This window comes from Aspergillus fijiensis, assembly GCF_003184825.1.
Source record: "Aspergillus fijiensis CBS 313.89 unplaced genomic scaffold BO72scaffold_57, whole genome shotgun sequence".
NCBI lineage: Eukaryota > Fungi > Ascomycota > Eurotiomycetes > Eurotiales > Aspergillaceae > Aspergillus > Aspergillus fijiensis.
This window is the reverse complement of record NW_024469033.1, coordinates 131,644-158,272: the sequence shown is the minus strand read 5'-3', so window position 1 is coordinate 158,272 and position 26,629 is coordinate 131,644. Positions and strand designations below refer to the sequence as shown.

Here is a 26,629-nt window from a genome sequence, read left to right as displayed (position 1 = left end):
CGGACCCGAGCCGGTCTCGCCCGCGTCCCATGATTTACGTCACGTGAGCACGCGGCGAGGCGCGACTTTCTCGAAAAGGGAATTAATTGATTATTTCATTGTCAGCCCAATGATCGAACTACGCACTGGTACTGTGTCCAAACTGCAACGAAAGGTTTTCAACGCTCTATGCAGGAGAATACCCATCTTATCTTTCCAGTCGGTAGCGTAGGCAGCACTGGCCCATTCCAGGCAGCCAGGCGATACATGAAAGTCATATAACCGAGTTCATTCTAGCCGTCTGTCTACATCTCTTCTCGGTCATCAGAACTTCCCAACTTCATCATATCTTATTCCGCCATAAAATAGACCCACGATGCCAAATCTTGGCGGTAAGTCACTGTATCCACCTTGAAAAGTCCCTCAACTAAACGCCGATCAGACGCGGAAACCATCCGCATCCTCGTGGCCACCGACAACCATGTGGGCTACAACGAGCGGGACTCCATCCGGGGCGACGACAGCTGGAAGAGCTTCCACGAGGTAATGTGCCTGGCCAAAGAGCACGACGTGGACATGGTGCTGCTAGCGGGGGATCTCTTCCACGAGAACAAGCCGTCCCGGAAGTCCATGTACCAGGTGATGCGGTCGATCCGCATGAACTGCCTGGGCGACAAGCCGTGCGAGCTGGAGATGCTCAGCGACGCGAGCGAGAACTTCCAGGGGGCCTTCAACCACGTCAACTACGAGGACCTGGACATCAACGTCGCCATCCCCATCTTCTCCATCCACGGCAACCACGACGACCCGTCGGGCGAGGGCCACCTGGCGGCGCTGGACATCCTCCAAGTTTCTGGATTAATCAACTACTACGGCCGCACGCCGGAATCCGACAACATCCAGGTCAAGCCGGTGCTGCTGCAGAAGGGGCGGACCAAGCTCGCGCTGTACGGGATCAGCAACGTGCGCGACGAGCGGCTGTTCCGCACCTTCCGCGACGGTAAGGTGAAGTTCTACCAGCCCTCCATCCAGAAGGATGACTGGTTCAACCTGATCTGCGTGCACCAGAACCACCACGCCTACACGGAAACGGGCTACCTCCCAGAAAACTTCCTGCCGGAATTTTTGGATCTGGTCATCTGGGGCCACGAGCACGAGTGTCTGATCAACCCGCGCCGGAACCCCGAAACCCACTTCCACGTCATGCAGCCGGGCTCGTCCGTCGCCACCTCGCTGTGCCCCGGCGAAGCCGTCGCCAAACACGTTTCTATCGTGAGCATCACGGGCCGCGAGTTCAAGAGCGAGCCCATCCGCCTCCGGACCGTGCGGCCCTTCGCCATGCGCGAGATCGTGCTGTCGGAAGAGAAGGGGGCGCAGAAGCTCGCGCGCAAGGAGAACAACCGCACCGAACTCACGCGGTTCCTGATGGGTATCGTCGAGGAGCTCATCGAAGAAGCCAAGGAAGAGTGGCTCGAGATGCAGGACGAGGCGCCGCCGACCGCCGATGACGAGGACGACGAGCAACCCCGCGAGATCCCCTTACCGCTGGTGCGCCTGCGTGTGGAGATCTCCACCCCGGAGGGCGGCAGCTACGACTGCGAGAACCCGCAGCGGTTCTCGAACCGCTTCGTCGGCCGCGTCGCCAACGTCAACGACGTGGTGCAATTCCACCGCAAGAAGAAGAACACGGCCGGCGGCGGCACCCGGCGGAAGGACGGCGCCACCGCAGACGTCGACGAGGCGGCCATCTCGCACCTGACGACCCTCGACACCGTCAAAGTCGAGCAGCTGGTGCGCGATTTCCTCGCCACGCAGTCCTTGACCATCCTGCCGCAGAACTCCTTCGGGGACGCAGTGGCGCAGTTCATCGACAAAGATGACAAGCACGCGCTGGAGATGTTTGTCAACGAGTCCCTGGAGAGCCAGATCAAGCATCTCATGGCGCTGGACCGCGACACCGACGAGATCGACGCGGCGGAGGAGCTGGCGCAGAGCTCGTTGCACAAGGCCATGGAGCGGTATCGCACGCAGATGGAGGATATGTTCACCCGCGGGGTCAACAAGCGCAGCCGCCACGCCCGCGGCGGCAAGCGGCGGTACAAGCCCAAGCCCGACGGCTGGGACAGCGAGTTCGATGGCTCGTGGGAGGATCAGCCGGGCGCGCTGATCCACTCGGACAATGAGGGCGGGGATCCAAACGCGGACGTCGCCGCGGAGGACGGTACTGGATCTGCAGCTGCTACGACAACCCGCGCATCCTCGACCACGCGAGGCAGGGGGCGGGGACGCGGCGGGAGAGCCGCAGCTACGACGAGTACACGGAAAACCACCACAACCACGGCAAAAACTACAGCCACGGCCGCGAAAAAGGCCGCCGCTACACCGTCAAAGACAGCTGCAGGTAAAGGCCGTCGTCGTCGCGCGGTGTCGGAGGATGAGGACGACGAAGAGGAAGATGTGATTATGCTTGACGATGACGACGACGACGACGACGACGATGATGCGGTATCCGGCCTGCCAGATATCCACGAAGAAGATAACGATGACGATGACTCCCAGGCTCTCTTTGTCAAACAACCTGCAACTCGGACACGGCGGGCAGCAGCAGCAGCAGCAGCAGCAGCAGCGGCGGCACCTCCAGCTACCACCTCTACAAAGACTATGACCACCAGCCAACGTCGCGCAGCCGCTCCGCCTGCAGCCTCAACCCGAGCCACGGGCGGGACGAGCACGCGCCAGACGAGAACCCGACAGCAAACCCAGACGACGCTGAATTTCGTGGGCTCGCAGAGCAGCGCTCCCCCAAGCACGCGGACGAGGGGCGCACGCGTGGCCAGCGAGGAAATCGACGACGACAGCGATGGGTTCGAGCCGATGGCGGTGCCTCGGCGGCGGTAGCCAGGGCCGTCTAGTCTGCGGACGTATTACTCGATAGAATTTAGGTTGGGTCGATTCCAGTGTAGCGTAATTCAGCATCAACGGCGCATCGGGGGACAGATTTTTCCAAATGGCATGGCGTTCTCCCAGGTTTCACCATCTAATCGATCTATCCAGCGCGGTTTCTCGAACTTGAGCGCCAACCAATTCATCAATTTGTAGCTCGTCTACGACGTAGGAATCCAATTATGAATTCAATCATGACGCTCCGCAGTAAACCCGGGGTGCATGGCGCGGAGGGGGGGAGGGGGGCTCCGAGCCCCGAGCCCCGAGCTCCAAGCTCCAAGCTCCAAGCTCAACGGTGCGGGCTCGCGAGAAGAAATGCCCAGTGGGCGGCAAGCGGTGGTTGATTGCAGCCAAGCTGGGCAATGGGCTGGCTTGCAGTGGGCGGGCACAGACGCACTATTGCTTGACCAGTCCGAACTAGCGGGTGGCCATTGGTCCCCCTTTTCCAGTCGGGTGAAGTTGCAGCCATGCTAACCAAGGTAGAGAGACGGGAAGACAAAGGTTTTATCTATGATTGTCGAAGTCAGAGTCAGAATCAGAGTCAGGTGTTGATCGAGTCTAGATTGATGATCGTTATCTTGGTGGTGGTAGTAGAGGTAGAGAGGGCAGGCCGGATAAGGGGGCGGGGTTGTCGGTAGGTAAGTTAGTAGGTAGGTAGGTTAGTTAGTTAGTAGTTATGGGAAAGAGGATGACAGAGGGTAAACTTTACCTTATTCTCATAAACCCACTCCCCTGGCAGCGCAGCAATCACTCAATATCCAATATCCAATTTCCAATAAAGTCAATCACACCATGGATCCATGATGGATGTAGGCTGCAGTCAACCGACCAGAACAAACGAATACGACATGGAAAGGGGAGTGAGTGCCCACTGCCCAGTGAGTGCAGTGAACCCTGCTGGGAGTGCTGGCCAATCTCCACAAGGCGAGTGGATCCAGGATCCAGGATAAAGCCATGAACTGCCGGAGAGTCCAAAAAGATGGACCCCCTGACGCTTTACTCAGTCGAGGAAAAGACAAACACCAACTCTCGCGCTGGCGGCTTGGCGAACCGAGATATGACCAGGAGAATTGCCGTTTTGGGTAACGTCCTCCAGCATCATGGATTATGCAGCATCTCAATTGAGCCTTCCAGCCTTCCAGCCTCCAGCCCGCTCCACTCCTCCAGCTTTCCCCGACTCGAGTCCTTCCTTGCCTGCACTGTCCGCACTATCTGCATCGCCTGTGCCTGCCATGGTTGATCCGCGCTTGCAGCTTGGGCCCGCCGGCCTCGTTCTTCTGCCTAGTCTAAGACGTCTCCATCCTCCCCCCCGGCCATTTTCCTCTTCTTCCTCTTCTCTCCCTCCTCTTTCTTCTTTCTTCTCTTCTCCAGGTGTTTCATCCCTCAGTCACTCGTTTCTTCAAACTCCACTCCACTGACCATAGTCTTTCGTTTCGGGATCAGGATTTCTGATCCCTCGCCCGTCGGCAATCATACCTATCTCCCCCCCCCCCTGAGTCACGTCACAATATCCAGTCCTTTACCACCTTTTCAAACACCGTAGAACGCCATGAAGTCCATTAGCGCAACTGCATGGCTTCTCATCGCCGGGGTCGAGGCCGCCAGTCATGCCCACCGTCATGGACACCACGCGGCCGTCGAAAGAGCCGTTCAGGCGACCAAGCAGACCGGCAGCTGTCAGTTTCCCTCGGACGCCGGCCTGGTGGCCGTCACCCCGGGCGAGCTGAACGGGGGCTGGGCCATGAGCCCAGACCAGGAGTGTACGCCCGGCGGATACTGCCCGTACGCCTGTCCGCCAGGGCAGGTCTCCATGCAATGGGACCCCGAGGCCACCTCGTACACTTTCCCGCTGTCGATGGTAGGTGTCCCCGCCAGCTCCGTGGCACGGACCACCAAACTGATCACGGCCTACAATAGAACGGCGGCCTGTACTGCGACGAGGACGGCAACATCCAGAAGCCCTTCCCGAAGAAGCCGTACTGCCAGGACGGCACCGGAGCGGTGAGCGCGAAGAACAAGTGCTCCAGCCATGTTTCGTTCTGTCAGACCGTCCTGCCGGGCAACGAGGCCATGCTCATCCCCACCTTGGTGCAGGAGCTGGAGACCCTCGCCGTGCCGGATGTCGAGTACTGGCTCGAGACTGCGGCGCAGTAAGTCTTTGTCTGAGCGAAGGTGGTGCATGCACTGACCGAAGCAGCTTCTACATCAATCCACCCGGCTATAGCACCGACACAGCCTGTGTCTGGGGAACTTCGTCGAGCCCCATCGGCAATTGGTCGCCTTATGTTGCCGGGGCCAACACCGACGCCTCGGGCAACACGTACGTGAAGATCGGATGGAACCCGATCTACCTGGAGTTGACGACGCCCTTCCGCGACGTGGTGCCCGACTTTGGCGTGGAGATCGAATGCGAGGGCGACAGCTGCAATGGACTTCCCTGCAAGATCGATCCGGATGTGAACGGAGTCAACGAGATGACGGGCTCCAGCTCGATCGGCGCCGGAGGGGCCGCGTTCTGCGTGGTCACTGTTCCTAAGGGCGAATCGGCGAACATTGTTGTGTTTGATAAGGCGGGCTCGTCTGGGGGCAGCAGCACTGTCAGCAGTGTTGTGGCCAGCAGCAGCTCAACCATCAAGAGCACCAGCACTTCAAGTACCTCGACCAGCACCAGCACCAGCAGCACCAGCAGTACCAGCACCAGCACCAGCATCAGCACCAGCACCAGCACCTCGGCTACTCCTACCAGTACCAGCACCAGCATCAGCAGCACCAGCACCAGCAGCTCATCCATCGTTTCCAGCACCAGTTTCAGTACCGCTTCTAGCACATCCATCGCAGACAGCAGAACCACCACCATCTTCTCCACCACCATTATCTTCAACCCCACGCGGATTCCCATTCAAGGCCCCTCATCGAGCGTGAAAGTGAGCCCATCTTCCGCCGCGGTCGCATCCGCCAGCTATACGTACGCGCCGCACGCTTTCGTTGAAACCGGCCACGTGCAGATGGAGGCGGTTGCTGAGAGTGCCAGCGAAACGGCTGCGACGCCGACCGTCATGACGGCGGCTCAAGGAGGCGCCAGCAGCAAGACGGTGTCGAGGCTGGGGTTGGTGTTGGCGGTGATTGGAGCCGTGCTGATGGTTTAGACTGCATGTCTGACCTTCATTTACTACATTAATTCTGTTTCTTCTTCACTTCACTTCGACAGGAACATTTTACCTTATATTATTGTATACCCTTATGATACGATGTTCTTGTATTTTATTGATTGATGAGTTTTATGTTAATATTAATCTTCGAGAGTGGTTGGCAATTGCATTGTTCGTGGGTACGACGTGAGTAAGAGTAGAATGTGTTGTGGGCCGTAAGGAGGAAAGTGAAGGAAGGGGAGATGACAGAAGAAGGGAGTATAACTATTCGTAGCAACGAAAGCAACCAAAACATCCGGCCTCGGAAATGCCAAGCGGGAGGGAGAACGATAGCGTCATCCACACCTCCGTCTCCGTATCTACAGCCATCTTCCGCTTCTCCGTCTTCCATCGCACTCTCTTTTTCGTGTACACACCACAGAACTGAAAGTCTGGAAGTCTGGAAGCCTCGAAGTCTCTCAAGATGCCTCCCTCCCCACAGACGGTACGTCTGCCTTTTTTTTTCCACCTTGACCATGAGCTTCAATCACCACCCCAAACCCAAACCCTTCCAAAAACAAACCCCCGCACCTCAAACCCCGCACCCAACACCAACACCAAACACCACCCCCGATCCCACCACCCCATCCTAACTAGGGAATGCAGACAAAACTAACCAGCACCCTCCACCTCCTCATCCCGCGCCTCCGCCTCCTCCAAAAAAAAGACACCGCCAGCAGCGTCATCCAGCGCCGCGACCTGTCAAGCCTCCTGGCCGAAGGCCGCGACTCGAGCGCCCGCATCCGCGTCGAGAATGTGATCGCCACCGACACCGCCGTCGAAGCCATGGAGATGGTCGAGCTGTACTGCGAGTTACTTCTGGCGCGGGCGAACGTGCTCGACCAGGCCGCGTTCGGGGAGAAGGGCGCGCAGGCCCGGAATCGCGCGAGACTGGCCGCTGCCGCTGCCGCTTCTGGTGGGAAGCATAGCGCCTCGGGGGAGACCGGAGGAAGTGGCAGTTTAGGCGGCAGGTTCTCGATTTTTGGGCTGGGGAAACACGCACCGTCACCGTCTTCCAACCCCCCCGGCGAAGCGGAGCAACCCACCACCACCACCACCACCACCACATCAGACAACGGTACGCACGCGGCAGCGGCAGGGCAAGAGGAGTACATCGACGCCGCCCTCGACGAGGCCGCGGCGGTGATCTTCTACGCGTACCCGCGCTTCCCGCACGACGTGCGCGAGCTCACGATCCTCCGGAACCTGCTGGGTGAGCGGTGGGGCAAGGAGTTCATGGCGCTGGCGCAGGAGGATGCCGTGCCGGGCGTGCGCGTGCCGGCCCGCGTGGTGAAGGTGCTGCGCGTGCGCGCGCCGTCGGCCGAGTTGGTGGATTGTTATCTGAGGGAGATTGCGCGGGCTTATGGCGTTGCTTGGGGGGGTGGGGAGAATCTTGTTGAGGGGGGTGGGGAGGTGCCGACGATTTCCGGGTTGGATGGTGGTGGTGATGGTGATGGTGATGATGGTGATGATGCCCCCGGCGATGGGGATGGGGATGAGGGAGATCCGTCAACACCGATACGCCGACAGCGCTCGCCGGTCGAGAGCGAAGCGCGCCGGGCTTCCGAGACCCTCGCGCTCAATCAGGCGACGCCGCCCAGGGGCTGGCAGCAGGGGAAGAGCTTCGTGAGTGTGGCGCCGCCGGGGCCCAGGGTGGATAATTTGCATCCCCGCGTGAGGGTGCCCGGGGATGCGGATTATCCGCCCTCAACGACGACGACGGTGGGCGAGGCTGGAGTGCCTGCCAGTGGGGCGAAAGCGAAGAGTGAGATACCGGAGTTGGATGAGTTGACGAGGCGGTTTGCTGCGCTGAGGCGGTAGTTTGGCTTACACGTGTTTTTGGGACCGGTGGTGGTGGCGGTGGTGGTGGTGGTGGTGGTGGTGGTTACGTTCGTGTGCATACTTACGCTGGTTTATTATACCTCATGGTTTGGGACTGAATCTATTGTATTCGTCCTCTATACTCCCTCCCCTTTTTTCCGTCATCCACGCGTAGCAACACGCGTACAACAAGCAAAATGCAACAGGTATCAGTAGCGAACGCTCATAAACAAACCAAATATGCAAGCATGCGACAGCCCGTATATCCAGAACACCATCATCCTGAACACGGACGCATGTAATTATATACAGGAAATATCAACAAGCAAAGAGATTTAGACCAAAAACTCGAAAACCGAGGCACTGCTACTCCTCCTCCTCCCCCGGAAGAATAATCTCATGCCCCGACCCTTCATACACGAAAATCGCCGCCACGCAGCCGAACACCGACACCAGCGCCACCAGCCACCAGGCGAAGCCCACCATGCCCATCTCCAGCCCGTACCCGTACCACGACCCCGAAAAGATCGGCCCGATGGTGCGGAAGGCAGACGACACGGACTGGCCAATCCCATGAATGGTGCCCAGCACGGACGGGTGCGGCGAGCAGTTGTTCAGCAGGATGATCGAGGTCGGCAGCGTGAAGGTGCGCGCCGTCACCTGCAGGAACAGCACCACGATGATCGAGAACCACACCCAGCCGCCGTTGGCCTGGCCCGGCGGCGGCACCGTGGACGGCGCCAGGGCGATGTACGGCGCAAACGCGTACGCCAGGGGGAACAACGTCAAAAAGTACTGGTAGCTCTTGGCCGTGCCCAGGCGGCCGTTGATGCTGGGGTAGATGGTGAACTGCAGGAGCATGCCGATGATGCCGAGGATCGCGGTCGCGAAGCCCACGCTCTGCGGCAGCATCCCCAGGCCGCCGGTGAAGACGAACGGCAGCTTCTGCAGGGGGCTCGTGGGGTCGTTGGCGTCGTAGCGCGGCGTCGAGAGGAACAACAGCCACAGGTTGTTGAAGGCACTGTGTCATGGTCAGATCGATGTCGTATGCAACACAACCGCAGAAACATACCCCATTTGGAAGTCGAAGAAGGCCTGCGCCAGGAGCGTGCACAGCACGTTCTTGGTCCAGATCCGACGGAAGGGCAAGCTGCGGCTTTGGCGAGTGTGTTTGCTGGCCTTCTCCTCCATCTCGTAGCTCTCGGCCGTATCCCGGCGGCCCAGTAGAGGGCCGGCCTCTTCGTAGTCGGCGAACGGCAGCCGGTGATACAGCGGGGAGGACGAGGGCACCACGGCGCGAACACCGCGCGCGAAAATCCGCATCGAGAAGACCCCCAACCCGGGTTTGCCTTTACAAGCCTCCAAGGTCTGCAACAATTAGTGTTGAACCACACTGCCAAGAGCCAGCCACTTACCTCTTCCAGACCAATGGCGACACACGCCGCCGCGAACGACAAGAAAATGGCGTTCGCCAGCATGGGCAAAGCGTAGGGGTAGCGGATCAGCCACTGCACGCCGTTGGCACCGCCGAACGACGAGTCGGGCCCAAATAACCGGGGATACGCCTTGACCGGATCGGCCAGCATCCCGCCCATCACTATCATACAACCATTAGTCAACCCACCCTCAAGAATCCTAGTAGACAGGCGCCACACTCACCGGGACCAAACAAGGCGGCCACATTAAACCCGATTGGTAGAATCAAAAACGCGCGCGAGTGGTACTTCTTCTCCTTCACATTCTCCGCGATCATGGTCCGGATGATCCCGACAGTCCCATTGATGGCCCCGCCGAAGGAGCGCCAGAACACGGCCTGCGCGAACGAGGTCGCGAAGGCGACCCCCAGGCAGGACAAGGCGGTGCCCAGCAAGCCCACCAGCAGCACGAACTTCCGGCCACCCCACTCCGCATCGGCCACCCGACCCCAGGGGATAGCGGTCGCAAACTGCGCGGCGGTGAAGGCGCCCTGCAGGATGCCGGCCTGGGTGGACACATCGGCGTCGGACAGGTTCTCGTCGAAGGACTTCAGCTGATAAAACATGTAGGCCTGCAGGGAGGCAATCTGCAAGAAGTCGAAGACACGGCAGAGCCCCAGCAGCGCGAGCTGGCCCTTCTTCGGCAGGGACATCCAGGTCACCGGAGCGGGGCGCGAGATGGGCGCCGCGGAGGGCGCATCGGCCAGTTCTTGAGGTCGCAACATCGCGGTCTGTGATTGACTGTGGGAGCGACTGCGGGCATGGCCCCAGTCGAGAGAGGTGTTCCTCGAGGCCATGTTGTGGGAATCGTGGTCGTAGTCCTCGTAGCGGCCGGAGGAGCCTTCGGAGACGTCGGCTAGCGAGAGGTTGGATTCGCGACGACGACGTTGTTGGTGGTGGTGTTGTTGGTGGAGCGGAAAATTGGCAGAGGTCGAGGACGAGGGTTCGCCGCCTTGGTCGTGGCCGGAAGTCCACGAGGTAGCTCTGGTATGACGGGCAGCATGCCGGTTCTTGGTGGACTGGGCGAAGGAGGTGGAAGTCGCAGAGAGGGGATTGGGGGTTGTTGGTGGGAGAGGCGAAGCGATGGCGGAGGATGATGTGGAAGTGGCCGTAAGAGGCGGCGCGGCGTTAAGCGTCAAGGATGGTCGCCGGCCGGTTCCTTGGGATGCGGTTCGTGGGACGGGCATCGGCGCGAGTTGTGATAGGAGGATAGACAGCAGGAATGTCAAGGGAAAGGAACCAAAAAGACGCAAGGAGGGGCCAAATGGGTCAGTGGGTTATAGTCTAAAGGTCGGTCGGAGACCCGGACGGTAAATACTGGCTGCAGCTGCAGCAATGAGAGGAATCAATTCGGTGAAAAGAGTGACAGTGACGATGCTGATGATGGCAGCAGAGCAGATGCAAAGAGCAAGAAAAGTCCAGTACAAAAGAGAGAGTGAGAAAGAAAGAAAGATAGAAAGAAAGAAAGAATAGAATTAGAAACTAAACACACGATCATCGAACACGAAACAGCTCCTCCATCGCCTTCAATTGCTTGATTCGGGGGTGGGCGTGGAAATGAACTGAACTGAAATGAACCGGGAGTGAAATGAAGCGATGTGACAGACAGACAGTAAAGGGATAGAAACTGCAAAATCTCAATACCCAATACGACCGAGAGTACCAGGTAAATTACAGCGTAGCCGAAAAAGGCTTGCGACGCAATTCTCCACCCTCCAGGCTTGGCACCCGAGCATTTGGTCTCCACTATCATCACTGAGTTATGCAATACATATGAGGTGTACAAACCATTGATTATTGTTATGAGTACGAGGATTCCCTCTCTTTTTTTTATTCGATATTATCATCTAAATCATCTCACTCTCTCCTCTTCACCGCAAAGGCACCACAAAAAAAAAAAAAAAACCTACCACCACCCAAACCGCAAAAACGGCCAATACGCCTCGCCCTCCACGGGCACCGCGAGCGGCGGATGGCCCCAGTACGGCATGAGCGTGTTCTCATACCACTCCTGGAGCAGCCAAAAGTCGTGGGAGGTGCTGTGCTCGACGCGGCCGCCGATCTCGACGGCGAGGATGTCGGGCCCCGTGACGCGCTCGGCGCCGACGCACTCCTTGTAGTGGCGCGCGACGCCCGCGCATTGGATCTTGCCGAAGACGGCCTCGGCGGTGGGCTTGCTGATCCGCTCGCCCTCGATCTCGAGCCGCAGCTGCTCCTCGTAGAAGGCCCAGTCGTGCCGGTCCATCAGCTCCTGGGAGACGGTCACCACCACGAAGACCTGCTCGTGGTCGCGGTCGCAGTACCCGTGGCGGCTCAGGTAGTGCTTGGTGAAGTGGCCGTAGATGCCGTCGTCGTGGCGGACGGCGTGGTCGGGAAACGCGGGTCGCATTCTGGCGGATTCTACCGGGGACAGTTGCCTCTACGTGTAGTACTTACTTACTTGGGGTGTGAGTTGTTACGTTGGAGGGGGGGTGGGTTGTGGGGGGATTGAATGTGTAGGTGTAGTTGTAAATTGTAGTTGTATTTATAGAGTGACAGGGCCCAGTGACGATGCCGGTTATGCTCATTGAGTTCTATTGTCTATCGAAGCATTGATGCTAATCTGCTGGCGATTGTCGACAAAGGAGGTTGTCGTCAAGCGGTTCAACAAAGCGGGCAGGGATATCCCTCTATACTTGGTAGGCGATCTCCGCTGACAGTCGATAATACTCGATTCGAGAACAAAGACCAATCTCACCTGCAATTGTGTACCTTAGTATACCCCAACTGTTGGCCCAATCAATACCCGAGGGATGACACAACTGAACGTCCAACCTCTTACGCAAGTCCATACGTATGCCTGCATGGATGACCTGCTTCCGTTCCCTATCAGACCTTCTGTCTTATGCACGAGGCAAGGCCTATTCCGGGGTTGGGTGGATCATCCACCCCCATGACGAACGGATTGTGGCTCAGACCTCGGGGTAAGGTGTTGTCATCACATCTTAAGTCCGAGGCACTCTGCCCAATATGAGAAGACTCGTATTGTATCCTGCCATATGAATCATGGATCATATCGAACGATTCTAATATCTACTCTAGGAGTCGAAAACAAAAGCTGCTACCGTTCTATATGCCCTCCCTGCTGCCATGCTGAGCCCTGTCCCTCGGCCAGGGGCGTATACCGCGGCAGCTGTCTCCCTACGAATCGACGCCAATGCCACCAGGGAAGCTCGTCCGCTTCCACTGAGTGCGGGGTCCGTTCCATTTGATCTAGATGCTCCGTGGAAGCGCGCTCCTTAACCCGGCTGAGGTCCTGCTGCCGTCGCCGGTAGACCCGATGGATCGTGTAGATAGCCGCCACCGTAACCACAAACCCGAAGACCGGGGCAATCCACCCTACATTGTCTAGACTCGTATCAGCATCACTTTCGGTCATCTTGCCAGCTAGAAGGTCAAACTTACTGTAGGCCTTATCTGAACTGTGCGCCTCCGCCTCCTTTCCCTCTCCCTCGGACTGCTTCGTCTGTCCCCAGTCGTACAAAGTGTCCGGATGACCAGGCTCAACCCAAGGCACGGTGATAATCCCAGCCGGCGGGATCGCGGGCCCAGCGCCCTCCTCATTCGGCATGCCATACGACTGGGCATTCTCGCACGCATCGGTCGCACAGAAGTTCTGCAACTCCGCCGACGGGACAAATGTGAACAGGCTCCGCGACTTGCCCAGCACTTGACCCTCCACGTCGACAGCTTCGGCGTAGGTCCACTGGTAGAACTCGCCCGCCGTGTAGCTCGTCTCGAAGCCGTCCTTCGCGACTTGCTTGATCAACATGAACGGGCCGGTGGCGTTCTGCGCGCCGTAGAAGCGCCAGTACTTCACGCGGGTCGCCCCGTTCCAGCTGACATAGAAGGTCGTCGGAGCGTACGTCTCGCTCGACTTCGCGTAGGTCCACATGGCCGGCACGTCGGTCGGATTGCCCTCCCACTGGAACTTTTGCGCGCGGTAGTTCATGATCCGATCCTTGTCAATGTATCCCCACAGGAGAAGATTGCCTTGCTCGTCATGCTCGGAAATGTAGGCGTTGTTGCCCCACCCGATGAACGCGTTACCGTTCGGCAGAACCTGCAAGTTGCCCTGGCTGGAGCTGATCATGGTCTTACCCGGCGGTGCATACTCCAGCAGCTGGGTCGCGGTGTTATCGCGGTGGTCGATCAGGATGATCATGCCCGAGGAATAGTCGTGCGTCCGGTTGAAGCCATTGAAGCCGTTGTTGTAAAGTGACAGCAGCGTGTGGGTGGCGTTTTCGCTCAAGAAGCGGGCATCGTGTTGCTGCGAGAAGCTGAAGTTGATGTTCTTGAAGGAGGGGTTGGCTCCGTGCAACTGCCAGATCACCGAGCCGTCTTGGCCGGAGATCTTGTAGATCGCGCACGTGTGGCGCGAGGAAATCAGATAGTCGCCCTCGCTGTTCTTATCGATGGAATTGATGTGGAAGTAGTCCCAGGGCGAGCGCGGGTCCAGCCCAGTGCCCGAAGTGTCCGTGTGGCTGGGCCAGGTGTAGGCCGCTGACGGGTCAACGTGGTCAAGCGATTTCCACTCGAATAGCACCTCGTTGGTCTCGACGTCAACTTCCTGGAAGACACTCTCCATCAGCCACCCCATGCCCGTCTTTACGTTCCACAAACTCAAATCGAATTGCCGCTGTTGGTAGACGGTCAACAGAGCAGTCTTGCCGTCGTTGATGGGCTTGAACTCGTGCATATCGCTGGATGCCATGCCTCCGCCGGGGACCACAGTGCGGACGATCCGATAATTGCTGTCCATGATCACGCCATGGCCGCGACAGTACCCGTTCTGCTGAACGCCCTGGAAGAAGCAGAGATGGTCTTTACCCTGGTACTGGCAAACATGCATGCCATGAGCGTTTCCAGGGCCGGAATTACCCCATCCGCTCCAGACTAGATTCTACAAGTCATTAGCAGATGCGGCCGGTCGGTCTTTCATGACGGACACATACCCCTTCGTCATCATAAATATACGGCCCCGAGTTGGCTGCCTCATAAGGGCCCACGAAGATATAGCCCGGGCTGAGCTTGTCGGGGTTGCGATGTTCCAAGGTGAGGACAGGCGGGTAGAGGTCGGGTCTCTGCGACGGTCGTTGACACAAGGTTAGTGATCCGCATGGCGAACATCTTGGCTTTATGGCGTGCACGCCGCTGCCACAGCTACTATAAATGCTTACCGATTTGAAGACCGAATCCACCTCCGCCGTGACTGATGGTAAGAATATTACAAGTATAGCCAGGGAGATCAGTAAGAAGGACGGAGCAAAGCCGCTCGGGTTGCGTATAGAGCCGATCATCGATCCTTCAGCGGTGCATCCGTCGCACCCAGTATGTGTGGAAAACAAGGAATGCGATGACAAAATCGAGGACGAGAACAAGGAAAGAAAAGAAGATTCGTGATTGTCCAACCTTGAAAGCAGAATACAGTCTCAACTTCCAGAGAGCGACTGAATGCAAGTCAACTCAACCACGCCAAACGCAACGCCAGAACAGCCAGGGGACGAGAGAGAAAGGATTAGTAAAAAATCATGTTTCCTAACTTGATAAGAAGTTTACAGCGGATACGCTGGGAAAGCAAAGCCTGTGACCGTCCGTCCGAAACTCCCACGCACGAACATGCAAAGCTCCAGAGTGGCAGGCCAATGCGAGGCCGCGAATACTGGGACCGAATGCTTGAGCGCATCGACTTCTTGGGCCGGCGACGTAAGTGGAGGCTGCCAAGCATCGCCAACGTACCTAATCACTGCCGAGACAGGATCCACTACTGCTTGGTCGTACGTATGTCGGTCATGGTTTATTGCGTTCTTGCAGCTGGTGGGTGGGATCAGGATTTGTCGGGTTCTCTTCGAAGAGCATCGACGATATGATTCATAAGATTGAATGCATCTTCGTTGCGCATCGACCGATCACCTCCGCAGAGCCATTTTTAGGTGTGATAGTCAAGCATCATCCACGTTGAAGATCTTCCTTCCTGGACCAAAGAAGCAGAAAGGCTCGTGGAGGAGGGTTTGTCAAGACGAGTCTCAGGAGAAGCCCTCCGTTCTGCAAATCAGTTGATTGTCTGTCTTGCGCGGTTCGGACCTAAGAATAGTCCTTCATCTGTTGTTGTCGTCGTCACCTCAATCCCACGATTTCCCCTCCCCGCGTTTCAGCGCTTAGAATCAAATCACAACTCGGTGACTTGACCAGTAAATCCCAAACCAGCGCCAATGAGACCTGGAAACACTCAACCAGTACAGCTCCTCACCGACAAACCACGATATCCAACAATGATACATCCGAACATTGCGAGGCTTGCGGTATCTCCGACACAGACACAGGAAGGTTGGTTGATAACGAACAACCCGAACTTACCGGGCCCTCACCCGAATACTCATAACTTACTCGTACCTTAAGGACAAGTAAATCCTTACCGAAACAATACCAGTTCCCGCCTAATCCCCGGGGTAAGTTTTATCCCAACCCAGGCCGGGCTGGGCCGGGCCCCCCTCCCCTCCCCCTGTCCGATAATCTGTAACACCACTCAAACCTCCTAAGTTCCAACCAAGTCAACCAACCCTTAACTTAACCCTCTTTCTGTCCTTTATGTTTTCTCCTTTCAAGGATCAAACAAAATCCACCACGTACGTAGTCAGTAGTATGCACGGCTTTCCCAAATCCCGCTCAGTCATCGACTCACCATCCCCTTTAGCGTCGAGACTTAATCTACTGTGTACGCGCCCGCCAAGCCTCGAACCGTTTCCCGAACAGCCGGTCGCAAGGGGAAGCGCGCCGCTGCCCGCCGCCCGCCGCCCGCCGCGTCACGCCGCCACGGGACGATGGCTTAGAGAGCTTCGGGGCACAAATTTTGGGTTGGCGAGCGATTGCGTAAGTGGAGAGCCCGGATTGCGGTTAGTGTTGCGGAAGGAGTCCAATTGCTCTTTGTTGCGATTGAGGTAGACGTTGTAACTTAAAGGAAAGGGTTTGCTGTAGTGTTTCGTCGATGTTTCCTGTTTCCTCTTGTCTGGAGGGCGCTGGGACGCTGGGACGCTGGCGTTACATAGGACTTTGACTACCTGGGTATCTTTGGGCTTTCTGAATGAGGTACGGTGGGTGGTATGCAGAACCTTGAAGGTAGCAGCCGTCTGGGCTATGGATGCTACTGGACTGCACTTGGATCAGACCACGGATAGGTTGGAAGTATTGTTCTTGCTACCGATGCGCCCGCCCATCTTGTGTCTCTGCTCAAAAGAAAAAGCTACAGTGGTTGACCTGTTTATACTGAGCAGCAGCTGTCCTACCTAATTGAGTGATGGGTGCAGCGGACGTCAGCATGCTTCGAGTCGCTTGGCATTGTGATTAAGCTCTAGCTACGACTACTTTCCAAAGGTGCAACAAGTGCAGGGCGTCGTTGGCTGGGTTGCCAAGGCCAGGAAGGATGCACGCACCCTGTAGGGCGCGCCGGGGGGCTGGCCCGCTGCATGCATGCATGCATGCCGAGACCATTTGTCCTACCGTCCACAAATGAACGGAGTACTATACTGTACTGTTGTTATGTACTGCAGGGACAAGACAGTGATAAGGGAAAACATGCGATGTGCAAAGAATATTGAGTTCATTCCATTCCGATCGGCGCCCAGTGATATCAGCGACTACCTTCATACTATGTAGTTGAGCGAAAACCAAAAGTGCCGTCCGCCCAATGCTTTTTCCTTGCCAATATCCCGTCTAATCAGTCCGTACATAAAAGTCCTACCATTGCCCAACACAAATAAAAAGAAAAAAAAATCTCACAAGTGATAGAATCACGCATTATAACAATAATCCAACCCTGGATCTGAGGGTCGGTACGCTCATCGGTATATGATAATCAAAACACACAAAACAGAAACCTGCGGCGATCGGCGGCCAGCGCACACCACAGGATAAACACGCAAAGTAACAAACCACCCTCTACCGAGAGAAGCGCTTGAAGGCCATGGTGGCAGCCAAGCCGGTGGCCAGGATAGCTCCACCCATAGTGAATGCCTGGAGGGCGGCGTTCAGCATCTGGCGCCTGTTGCGGGAGCGGCAGCGCTTGAAGAAGTCGGCCATGTCGTTGCCGCGGGGGAAGGGGGTGTCAGGCACCTCCTCGCCCAGGAATTCACAGAGCGGGCCCCAGCCCTCGCCAATCTGGTACTCGAGCAGTCTCTCCGGGGGCACCAGGCTGCGGACCTCCTCCACGTGATCGAGGTACACCTGCTTGCCCTGGTTGGGGAAGTCGCCCCGGAAGAAGGTCTGGAAGAACTTGTTGAGCATGGGGTAGTACATGCTGGCGGCCCAGCTGAAGTTCGAGACGAATCGGTGCTCGGGATCCGACACACGCCACCAAACGGTCTTCATCACGGAACTGTAGCATGACAGATTAGCGGGGTGCCCGGCTGGAAGGTGGGATGGAATGGAACGTACGCGTGCCAAGACTCGACCTCACGGGTGGTCAAGATGACCTTGGCGTTAGGGTAGGCCTCAATCAGCTCCTTAGCAAAGGCGCAGGCAGGCCAGTCGCACACGGCCTGGCAGTCACCCAGAAGCTGATCCCACTCCTTTCTACCGAACTCGCCCACGCCGTCGTACTTGGCGCTCAGAGCATCGTGCCACATCAAGCAGTCTGGCGGGTTCTCCATGCTGGCGGACATCATGTGGTAGGTCTTCATGTAGCCAAGGCGCTCAAGGGCCTTGCGGAGGGCTGTTGGGAAGGTGCAATGTTAGTGGCGCCGGCCATTGACGGTGTGGCTTGTGGAATGACACGTACAAGCTGTTCCCGTTCTTCCCACACCCAGGGCAAGCACCTTCATCGGCACCGTCCGGTGGCACTGCCGTCTATCGATGCAGGTATCCTCGGTGAAGATGTCGGTCCATGGCTGAGGAGCCAGGTTGTCGGAGTGAACCAAAGACATGGTTGAGTAGGAGAAATCTAAATTAGAATGTGTTTATAGGTACGATAAGCCACGGCAAGATAATAGGCCTCAGCGGCGGCGATGGTAGTGATTGTAACGAGAGTCTTTGATATTAACAAGACCGGAGTGAAACAAGGAAAGAAGCGTCCAGCAAGACAGGTCAGACCGGACAAATAAAGATAAGATCACACGAGATGAAGCTGAGAAGGGAGAGAAGAAAGTCGATGTTGAACTGGCGATGGCAGGACATTAAAAGGAGAGTGCGGGTAGATCAACGCGCATCCAGACCCAACAGTCAACTTGCAATGGACTCGTCGTATGTGGTGGAGGATAAGAAGCAGAAAGCTTACTAGTGCCGATGCGGCAATCAATTACTCCCAGATCCACTCTGGAAAAGTCAGAAAGAGGAAATTCACTGCTTCTCGAATAGATGACGAGCAGATTGTGAGTGGTTGATGGCAATCTGTCTTCTCCATTTTTAGATTGATTTCGTAACAGAAAAACTGACACTCTTTTTTTTTTCTTTAAGGTTCGTAAGGGCAACGTAAGAAAAAGAAAATGAAAAAGGAAAAGAAAAAAGGTACGCGTGGGAACCATTGTTCCAGTGCGAGCCATCAATCGAGCTATCTACTCCGTACTGGTACTTGGTAGGATGAGGTAACAGGTGTATTTGCAATACAGCCTACTGTTACACCTCCGTCTACCACCCCGTCGAGCCATGACGGCTAAGACCTTGAATGGAATTCTATTGTTCTTTCCATTATTGTTCCCGCCCGCCCCCCACTCACGTTCTGGATCGTCTCTGCCTCTTCACAACAGCTTTCCCCCCAAATGAAGGGGGAGGAGAGAGTGTGACACCCAAGGGAAAATATTGTCCGCAATTGCAGCATGATGATAGACATACATACGACACATACGACACATACCCAGAATAAAAAAGCATACATATGAAACAGATCCAAAAAGCAACAGTTGAGACAATCAGGCACAGATCACGCAGTGTCAGACGTCACCGGCTGACGTTCTCTCGTCCTTCCCCCTCACCATCCTTCTTCCTCCCTCGATACAAAGCAAAGATAGTCAGGGGTCGGCGGTTTGAGCTGCTCGCCTACTTGACCAGCCATGGTCCGCAGTTACTCCGTCGCCAAGAGTTTAACGACCTCTGTGCCATTCAGAAGCGAGGGCAGGGAGACGGATATCCAAGGAAGTGTAGCCGCAAGTGCCAATTCTCCTGGTGGGGCACATGTTGTTCCAGCAATGCGACTGTGAGTCTGTGACAGAAATTTGAAAACCAATAAACTGTTTCATGGACCAAGAAACTGGAGAAGTGCCAAGCCTCGCTGCCGCGAACCCAGCAGATCGGCCGCGTAGCCCCTCGTTTCGCTGATCGCTGGAACAGCAGTCTCATGCTTCACTTGGCCATCAGCGCCCTGTCGCCGGCGCGAGAGAGTCTGGAAGCTCTGTCCTCCTCAGTCGGGCCGTGCCCTTGCGCCCGTTGATTGGTGGTCTTGCCGCATGCGACGCGTACATTTCTCCGTCATGCAAAAACGATGATGGATAAACGGGATCCACGCCGTCGAATCCATACGTTGCCAGCCCCCTTGTCGTCATCATCACCAAGCACCAACAAACAGCCTGTAAAGGCCCGGTCTAGTCTCCGCGCCATACCGCACCAAGCCGCAATCTTGAAAGGGATACGAGCGAAGTCTGAAGTGCTGGAACGTCTTCGATCTTGATTTCCCCCACATCCAGCAGGGTTCTGTAAAGGGGAACCCTGCGTTGCTATTCAGGGCATCCGACTAGGTTGGTCGGGTCACGGGTGGGAAGGGACTTGAGCTCCTAGTCGCTCTGGATGTGCCATGGCAAGTTTGAGGGACGATCGAAGAGTCGTTGTCCACGCCTGATGAAAACACATGTTCCGCAAATACTCGAATGAAGTCCATGGAGAATTTCTAAGAACGCTGGGGTAGATCAGCGAGCTTCGCGAGTCACACCGGTCCGATCATTCCCTTTTCGTAGTCGTAAGAGTGCAGGTGCAGTAAAATCCTCAGTTGCTGTTCCTCCACCACAAACGTTTGGCGGCACATCAACAGCATACGAAGCATTCATCAAATTAGGACCCCGCAATATAAACTTGCCGGGCAGTTGTACCTTCGGCCATATTCATGGTGCAATGCCCATGTCTATGGCTGCTGCTACTCAGGCCGTCACTCGCAGCATCTCGACACTTCGAGTTCAGTCATGAACTGTACCTTCCAGGGTCAACGATAGCCACTCCTTCGGAGACCACAATTTCTCCGCCCAACGGCCTCTTCCAGCGGAGTCCTGCTCCTCCGTGCGGCTGGGTTAGACGCTTAACCCACTTTGCCTTCGTCTTCATGGCAGAACCACAGCTGCCGTTGATAAGCCTTTGAGCTATCGATCGTCCGCCACAGGACCCGTGCACCAAAGGATTGCGACTGCTCCCACGAGACCAGTGGTAGGCTTCACCCTTTGTCCTATTCGCTGAAACTTGAGGGTTGCCATCCTGGTAATCGGACCATGTACCGGTTCCAGAAGGCCACAATTAATCACAGCGTATTTCGACCGGCTCGACAACCTTGTCACACCGACGTTGCTGCTAGACCATGACTCTATCAAAAACCGTAACTTGGTCCATGACTCCATGTAATAGAACCACTTGAACTTGATCAAAGTCAAACACACTTACACCCGATGGAGTCTGCGTCAGTGGCTGCTGGTTGGTGATGGGAACCCGCTGGTCGGCCTAGAAGAAGGTTGCATCCACACTTGCTCAGGCCCAGACGATCCTGGATCCATTCATGATTTGAGCTTCCTCTCTTACGGCCACAAGCAGCAGCTCTATGGCCACGCATCAAGCTCGAGAGTTGCAAATTTCACGCTTCAGATTCTGGTTTCAATTTCACATTTCCGCTGTAACTTTGGACCGAGAAAAGTTAGCCGTCGGCTAAAACTTCCCCAGCCATGACTAAAGCACCACCAGAACGGCCTTCCATCTGATAAGGTGAATTTCAGGAGAAGTTTTTGATCGTAGCTTTCTTCTTCTTCACCAAAGATAGACATTTGTTTCCAAGTCGTACGAATCTGTTTCTTTGACTCAATCTCTCCATTTCCTCGCGGATTTGTCTGTACCGCTTCAAAACAAGTAACCAAGCCCGATGTGGCGTGACGTTTCGTGCTCTCGGAGGTCGGGGACTATCGATTTCTGCAGAAGTGGAGTCAAGCCCCATTTTGATAGTCACCCGCCCAGTGGATCCACCCACCTATCAATCAGCCCAGCTGCAATCTCCCATGAATGAATCGTCGTAAGCCCCCCATCACACCGGTCTGTATCAGCCTACGTGTCAGGGGGTGCCGGTCACGGCTTGGCAAGGCGGTTGAACCGATAGAGAAGCACGATGGGGGGCGGGAGGGGGTCAATCCATGGAAAGGACCATCGGCTCAAATTTCCATCCGTCGTGGTCGGGATACGTAACGGCTCAGGGTCAAGCCTATCACGGCTCGAGGACGAAGCGAGAGCCAAATGAGCGGGAAAGTATGATTGTTGAGCACGCTCGTACAGTTGATGAGGATCATCCTTGGCGAGTGCAGTACCTGCTACGGAGGACGGGCCGGCGTTTGATCAGCATCGAACGAAGGAGACGGACGGGACAATCGTGTGGCAAGTTGGCAACTGAGGCGAGGCAGGCTGTGTCTGTTACCGTGTGTATTGCGTTGTTGAGGACGATACGTGCCATGATTGCCGTCTCCGCGAAGGTAGTCACTCGTATAGGAAAGTAGAATAGCCCACTTAATGGGTCTACTTCTAGGTCGTCAGACTCATAGTTGGCGGAGCGTTTGCTGGGACGATTCTCATCATCATCAAGGGTGGAAAAGAGCTCGTGAAGACATGTGACAGGAAGAAGGGACGAGGGTGTGAAGTTCCGACAAGGAAGGTCGGCTCTGTTGTCGGGTGTGCCGTGCTACACTTGTGGTAGAGGACCTGATTCGAAGGACATTCATAAACAAGTTTGAGGCAGCGTTTCCAGTTTGATGCTGCATCAAGTCGAACAAAATCAAAATTAAATCCATCATGCCTGAAGGGTAGGGCTCATTAAGTATACCTTGCCAAGAGCATGTCACCATCGCCGGGGAGTTGCTCGCAATCGATCCCCACGATCACCTCATTTGAAAAACAGTAAGCTGAACCCCCTTTTTGCTTTAAGTTAATAGCGCTGGTGCCGTCAAATGGATTGAAGCGAACCTGCCCTTGGATCTGAGACAATCAGATAAGCTTAATTGCGCTGCTGGCATGGTGCAGTGAGTGGTCCGGTGTCAGCTGTGAGATGTCTCGGATGATCCGCCTGTCGAGCATCACGGCAGTCATTCTCGGCTGTTGAAACCCCAGGCAGCAACCATTCAACTGACCTCGCCAATTTTGACCTCGTTTTTTTCAATCATGCAGGTCTGAACCCTGAAAGCTCCGCTGGGGACCCTGAAAATGGCCCTGAAACTGGTTACGAAGATAAAAGGAACACACTAAGGGCGCTTGCATGTACTGCATATCTTGAATCGGCCACAAAACACAACACATGCTTTTTGCGTAGGGAATTAGAATTTGTACATTAGATACCGCCCTGAGGAAGTTTCAGACGAGCGCTAGAGGTATGTAACAGTGCAGGAGGGAAAAAAACCCCCCGCATAAAAGAACCAAATCCAAGAAAGCCCTAACTCCTGTGATGACCATAGCCCGTGGTCATATATGCAACTGAAGCCAAATCGAAGCCGCACAGGCATGGAGCAAGATTTCATTTGCCTCCACACCCTCTTGCAGTCCACCCTTCTCGATACTGCTTTCTCCTCATTCCAGTTTGTCCAAGTGTTCCAGCCTCGTGAGTACGACCTGCTTGCTCGTCTCCTCGATTTCACCCGCAAGGAACACCTCGTCCAGAATAGCATATACCTGTATGAAACTCCGTTAGCCGCGAGTGGTTCTCCGATGAGCCAAAGGCACGACCGCTTCCACCAGCTTGCCCTCCCTCCATGCCCAGGTCCGACCCCCGAACTATAGCTGACATCGCACACACGCACCTTGTAGAAGTTGAACACCAAATCTAGCTCACAGACGTTTCCGAAGAATTGGTCCAGAACCTCGACGAAAAAGTGAATAGCCTCCAGGTAGGCCAACTCATTATCAGTTGCGTCGACACAGGCACAGAAGAACAACCCCGCATATCGCCGGTATACGATCTTCGTACTCCGCTTGAACTCAACAAAGTTCGACTGGTATTTTTGGTCTCTCGGGGCTACCAAGCGATGGACCTGCATTCAGCAATGGTTGGTAAGCTATCGCTCAACGGCCGCTACGTGGGATGCGGGGGGCAAGCTGCCATGACAATCCGATATGACGTACCTCGCCTTTCAGCTTGACCTTCTCTTCGTCCTGCAGTAAGTCTTTCAGTAAATGATCCAGTGCAGCCGCCACAGAGTTCGGGAGACTTACGCTGTACGGAGCGTACCATTTGGCAAGCCGCGTCTTCCCCCTGTCCGGTCTCCTGTCAGCTCTTGAGTTCTGTTGGGTGAGGAATATTAGCTGGGCGCTTACTGGCGATTCTGGACAAGAATAAATGATAGGACCATCCTGTCTAGTTTGTTATGTGGATGTCCTCCGGAAAGAATGAAATGATGCTGCAGCTTAAGCTGTTACATCTATCTGTCTCCGCTTGCGTCCCCGAGGAAGTGCGGGACGGACTCAATATTGCCGGGCCTCACCGCCTAAGATTGGAGATCAATTTGAGGCCGACAGTGCGAACTTCACAAGCTGATTCTTGTCTAGGTTTTGTAAAATCCATTGTTTCGACATATAACTCTTACATCGATACAGTCTCCCATATGCTGCTTTGGGACATGGGCAATTGATGCCCTTGTGAGCCTGGTTACCCCTGCTTAGTAAAACAAAGAATCGGACTTAGCGCCATCTGCATTATCGCTCCGGTCACCAATTGGACCGATAACTCACCAACCACTCTTCACCTGCATATCCACCCTGTGAAACCGCGCAGTGCGCGCTGCATCTCGCTTGCTCACTTTAATATGAGCTTGCATTCTCACCTTTCTGGGATGCTGCACCCTCGTTCCACTCATCAGAATCATTGAAAGCGCATTGTCTTCTCGCCACACAACCATTACCGTCGCAGAACACCCTCGGCTACCCATCCCGCGGTTTCCTCCCTTCCACCATGCCTGTTTACATGCTCTACGGCTTCCGCTGGCCTCGCGCCGGCTTTACAGGGATTCGCGTCTACGTGGTCTTGCACAATCTCGAGGATGCCACCGCCGAGTATATTCAGCAGCCAACCACCACCGAGCTTCTTCTCGAATCGTTCCAGAAGACAGAGTCCAGCATTGTCGATCGCTTGCCGGAGATGCGCTTCATCGAGCAATACGACCCCGAAGACACGAGTGATGCGGCTGTCAGCAAGCCTTTCGCCTACGTCGCAGCGAAAGTTATCTCTATCCCCGAAGCTGGAGTCCCTTGCTCCGAAACAAGCTGGACGCCTGAGGATCTCTTCACCAAGTCGCCTTTGGATACCGCCGCCGAAGAGGCGATCACGGAGATGCGCGACAAGTATGCTGCGGGCGAGCGGATCGGTTGGTATATTGTCTACAATGGCGATCCCGAGAGATGGTTTCCTCTATCAGATGAGGAGGAAGAAGATAGTATGGACGACGACGAGGGATCCTACGGGAATGGCGAAGAGTGCGATAGCGACCAGACGCCACCAGCGACGCCTTCATCAGCAACGGTACGTTTCGCATCAAAGTTATTTTGCTGGGTGCCATAACCTCTGACGGTGTTTGTGTCATGCAGGTACGACTCCCCCAGCGGCTTACAAGATTTTTTGGTCGGAAAGCGGCCTAACGACTGTACTGGGAAATGTGATTCTTAACATCTTACGCTTGACGATCCACTATCGACTTGATCTCCATCACAAAGCTGGCTTTGGGTGTGTTCGGAAACCTCGGTTCGGATGGCTCACTTGTTTTTATTCAGCGGGATAAATGTCTATTTCGTTCAACATCATTCGTTACACGGCAGCAGTACCTCACATGGTACCGTAGCCTCCTTTTTGCCAAGCGGCATCGAAGGTCGCCTGGTCCACAGCGAACTGTTTGATGTAATCCTTCTCCAGATCATGTGCCCTCTTGCCAAGCAGGACCAAACTGTGAAGAGGTCGGCCCATGTCAACTTCTGCCAGCTCCTTGAGAGTACCGGCAACCAACTTCTGGTCAGGGGCTCCAACACGAGCGGCACCAACAGCCAGACTATCCGCAGTCCAGACTTCCTCCTGGCGCTCCTCCTCCGTCTCGAGCATCTGACTGGCGCACTGCGCAACCGTCATGAAGCGCGGAGGCTCGTAGATCAGACGTCCACGGGCCATGTTTTCGAGGGATTGCTCCTTGACCTTGATGTCTAGCAGGACAAGTGTGTGAAGACCCAGCCCAGCATTCTCCTTGACACGGTCGTAGTAGGAAGAAGGCTTCCAGGTCTCAGTGAAGAAGACCATGCTGACGGTCTGTCCGAAGTTGTACAGCTGCAGGCCGGTGCAGCCAATGCCGGACATGATCGATGCGTTAGGGATGACCTTGGACTCGATGCCCAATTCACGGGCGCGTAGGACTAGATCGGTGTGTGTCGTAGCACTAGTAGTTGGCTGTCAATCCCCGTGCATATCTCCCCATCAAACAACATATGAAGGTGAAAACACATACCCGAAGGGGTCGCCCACCACCAGGAAAGCGACATCGACTTTGTCGGCTTCAGCGAGGATGTCATCGCTGCCAGTCTCAACCAATTCGCGGTCCGCTACAATAACAGGACGTCCATAGAAAGCTTCCTACTGGAATGAGTCACTCCCAGTCAGCCACCTCTGCACCAATGTGCTAGAAGTATGATCGCGCAGAGGCACCCACTAGTTTCTCCTTCTCCACGAGGAGGATGCTTGTGTACGCTTCGAGGTAAACGCGCTCGGCCTTCTTGACCACCTCCAGACCTCTGACGGTGATGTCAGTCTCATCGGCAAGGCCGAGTCCCACTAGATAAAGCATTTTGATCGTACAATGGAGTGAATTTGCTCTTCAGGGAATGTTGATTGCGGCGTGAAAGTTTCCCTTATCACCCCGCCAAATGCGGTGGATGGCGGAGGAACTGATGATCCGAGTATGTGAATCGGGGAAGCACGCGCGTGTCAGGTGACGTGCTTGC

General features: G+C 55.6%; 11 protein-coding genes across 11 annotated transcripts; 5 read left to right on the top strand and 6 right to left on the bottom strand.

Moving 5' to 3' along the window:
- The first annotated feature begins 113 nt into the window (after positions 1-113).
- Positions 114-3,363, top strand: BO72DRAFT_451508 (MRX complex nuclease subunit). The gene has a single exon (XM_040945503.1). It carries the CDS (start codon positions 526-528, stop codon positions 2,875-2,877), a length of 2,352 nt encoding a protein of 783 aa, XP_040797683.1. The 5' UTR covers positions 114-525; the 3' UTR covers positions 2,878-3,363.
- Positions 3,364-4,471: 1,108 nt separating this feature from the next.
- On the top strand, positions 4,472-6,068 carry BO72DRAFT_471466 (SUN domain-containing protein; the record flags this gene model as incomplete). The annotated part of the gene is made up of 3 exons (XM_040947089.1): positions 4,472-4,780; positions 4,840-5,072; positions 5,120-6,068. 3 exons carry the CDS (start codon positions 4,472-4,474, stop codon positions 6,066-6,068), a joined length of 1,491 nt encoding a protein of 496 aa, XP_040797682.1.
- A 374-nt stretch (positions 6,069-6,442) lies between these two features.
- On the top strand, positions 6,443-8,019 carry BO72DRAFT_436978 (DUF292 domain protein). The gene is made up of 3 exons (XM_040943336.1): positions 6,443-6,555; positions 6,717-7,973; positions 7,995-8,019. The coding sequence occupies exons 1-2, from the start codon at positions 6,535-6,537 to the stop codon at positions 7,929-7,931; spliced, it is 1,236 nt and encodes a 411-aa protein (XP_040797681.1). The 5' UTR covers positions 6,443-6,534; the 3' UTR covers positions 7,932-7,973; positions 7,995-8,019.
- A 26-nt stretch (positions 8,020-8,045) lies between these two features.
- Positions 8,046-10,958, bottom strand: BO72DRAFT_488821 (putative MFS transporter). The gene is made up of 4 exons (XM_040948057.1): positions 9,591-10,958; positions 9,347-9,528; positions 9,004-9,299; positions 8,046-8,952 (listed from the first exon to the last, which is right to left on the bottom strand). Exons 1-4 carry the CDS (start codon positions 10,591-10,593, stop codon positions 8,298-8,300), a joined length of 2,136 nt encoding a protein of 711 aa, XP_040797680.1. The 5' UTR covers positions 10,594-10,958; the 3' UTR covers positions 8,046-8,297.
- A 354-nt stretch (positions 10,959-11,312) lies between these two features.
- Positions 11,313-11,795, bottom strand: BO72DRAFT_461930 (uncharacterized protein; the record flags this gene model as incomplete). The annotated part of the gene is made up of 1 exon (XM_040946542.1): positions 11,313-11,795. The coding sequence occupies one exon, from the start codon at positions 11,793-11,795 to the stop codon at positions 11,313-11,315; it is 483 nt and encodes a 160-aa protein (XP_040797679.1).
- Positions 11,796-12,489: 694 nt separating this feature from the next.
- On the bottom strand, positions 12,490-15,086 carry BO72DRAFT_451504 (arylsulfotransferase family protein). Its single transcript, XM_040945502.1, has 4 exons — positions 14,626-15,086; positions 14,401-14,529; positions 12,851-14,348; positions 12,490-12,793 (listed from the first exon to the last, which is right to left on the bottom strand). Exons 1-4 carry the CDS (start codon positions 14,743-14,745, stop codon positions 12,507-12,509), a joined length of 2,034 nt encoding a protein of 677 aa, XP_040797678.1. The 5' UTR covers positions 14,746-15,086; the 3' UTR covers positions 12,490-12,506.
- Positions 14,861-15,486, top strand: BO72DRAFT_230418 (uncharacterized protein). The gene has a single exon (XM_040939843.1). It carries the CDS (start codon positions 14,977-14,979, stop codon positions 15,313-15,315), a length of 339 nt encoding a protein of 112 aa, XP_040797677.1. The 5' UTR covers positions 14,861-14,976; the 3' UTR covers positions 15,316-15,486.
- A 1,894-nt stretch (positions 15,487-17,380) lies between these two features.
- On the bottom strand, positions 17,381-18,363 carry BO72DRAFT_386532 (sulfotransferase family protein; the record flags this gene model as incomplete). Its single annotated transcript, XM_040941639.1, has 3 exons — positions 17,381-17,816; positions 17,876-18,152; positions 18,219-18,363. 3 exons carry the CDS (start codon positions 18,361-18,363, stop codon positions 17,381-17,383), a joined length of 858 nt encoding a protein of 285 aa, XP_040797676.1.
- A 4,607-nt stretch (positions 18,364-22,970) lies between these two features.
- Positions 22,971-24,057, bottom strand: BO72DRAFT_451500 (AP-2 complex subunit sigma). The gene is made up of 5 exons (XM_040945501.1): positions 23,969-24,057; positions 23,867-23,906; positions 23,777-23,806; positions 23,455-23,685; positions 22,971-23,326 (listed from the first exon to the last, which is right to left on the bottom strand). Exons 1-5 carry the CDS (start codon positions 24,001-24,003, stop codon positions 23,225-23,227), a joined length of 438 nt encoding a protein of 145 aa, XP_040797675.1. The 5' UTR covers positions 24,004-24,057; the 3' UTR covers positions 22,971-23,224.
- Positions 24,058-24,232: 175 nt separating this feature from the next.
- Positions 24,233-25,679, top strand: BO72DRAFT_412057 (AorFlbE). The gene is made up of 2 exons (XM_040942474.1): positions 24,233-25,169; positions 25,235-25,679. The coding sequence occupies exons 1-2, from the start codon at positions 24,603-24,605 to the stop codon at positions 25,283-25,285; spliced, it is 618 nt and encodes a 205-aa protein (XP_040797674.1). The 5' UTR covers positions 24,233-24,602; the 3' UTR covers positions 25,286-25,679.
- dph5 (diphthine synthase) lies at positions 25,321-26,515 on the bottom strand. The gene is made up of 3 exons (XM_040945500.1): positions 26,338-26,515; positions 26,137-26,261; positions 25,321-26,067 (listed from the first exon to the last, which is right to left on the bottom strand). The coding sequence occupies exons 1-3, from the start codon at positions 26,470-26,472 to the stop codon at positions 25,470-25,472; spliced, it is 858 nt and encodes a 285-aa protein (XP_040797673.1). The 5' UTR covers positions 26,473-26,515; the 3' UTR covers positions 25,321-25,469.
- Between the last annotated feature and the right edge of the window lie 114 nt (positions 26,516-26,629).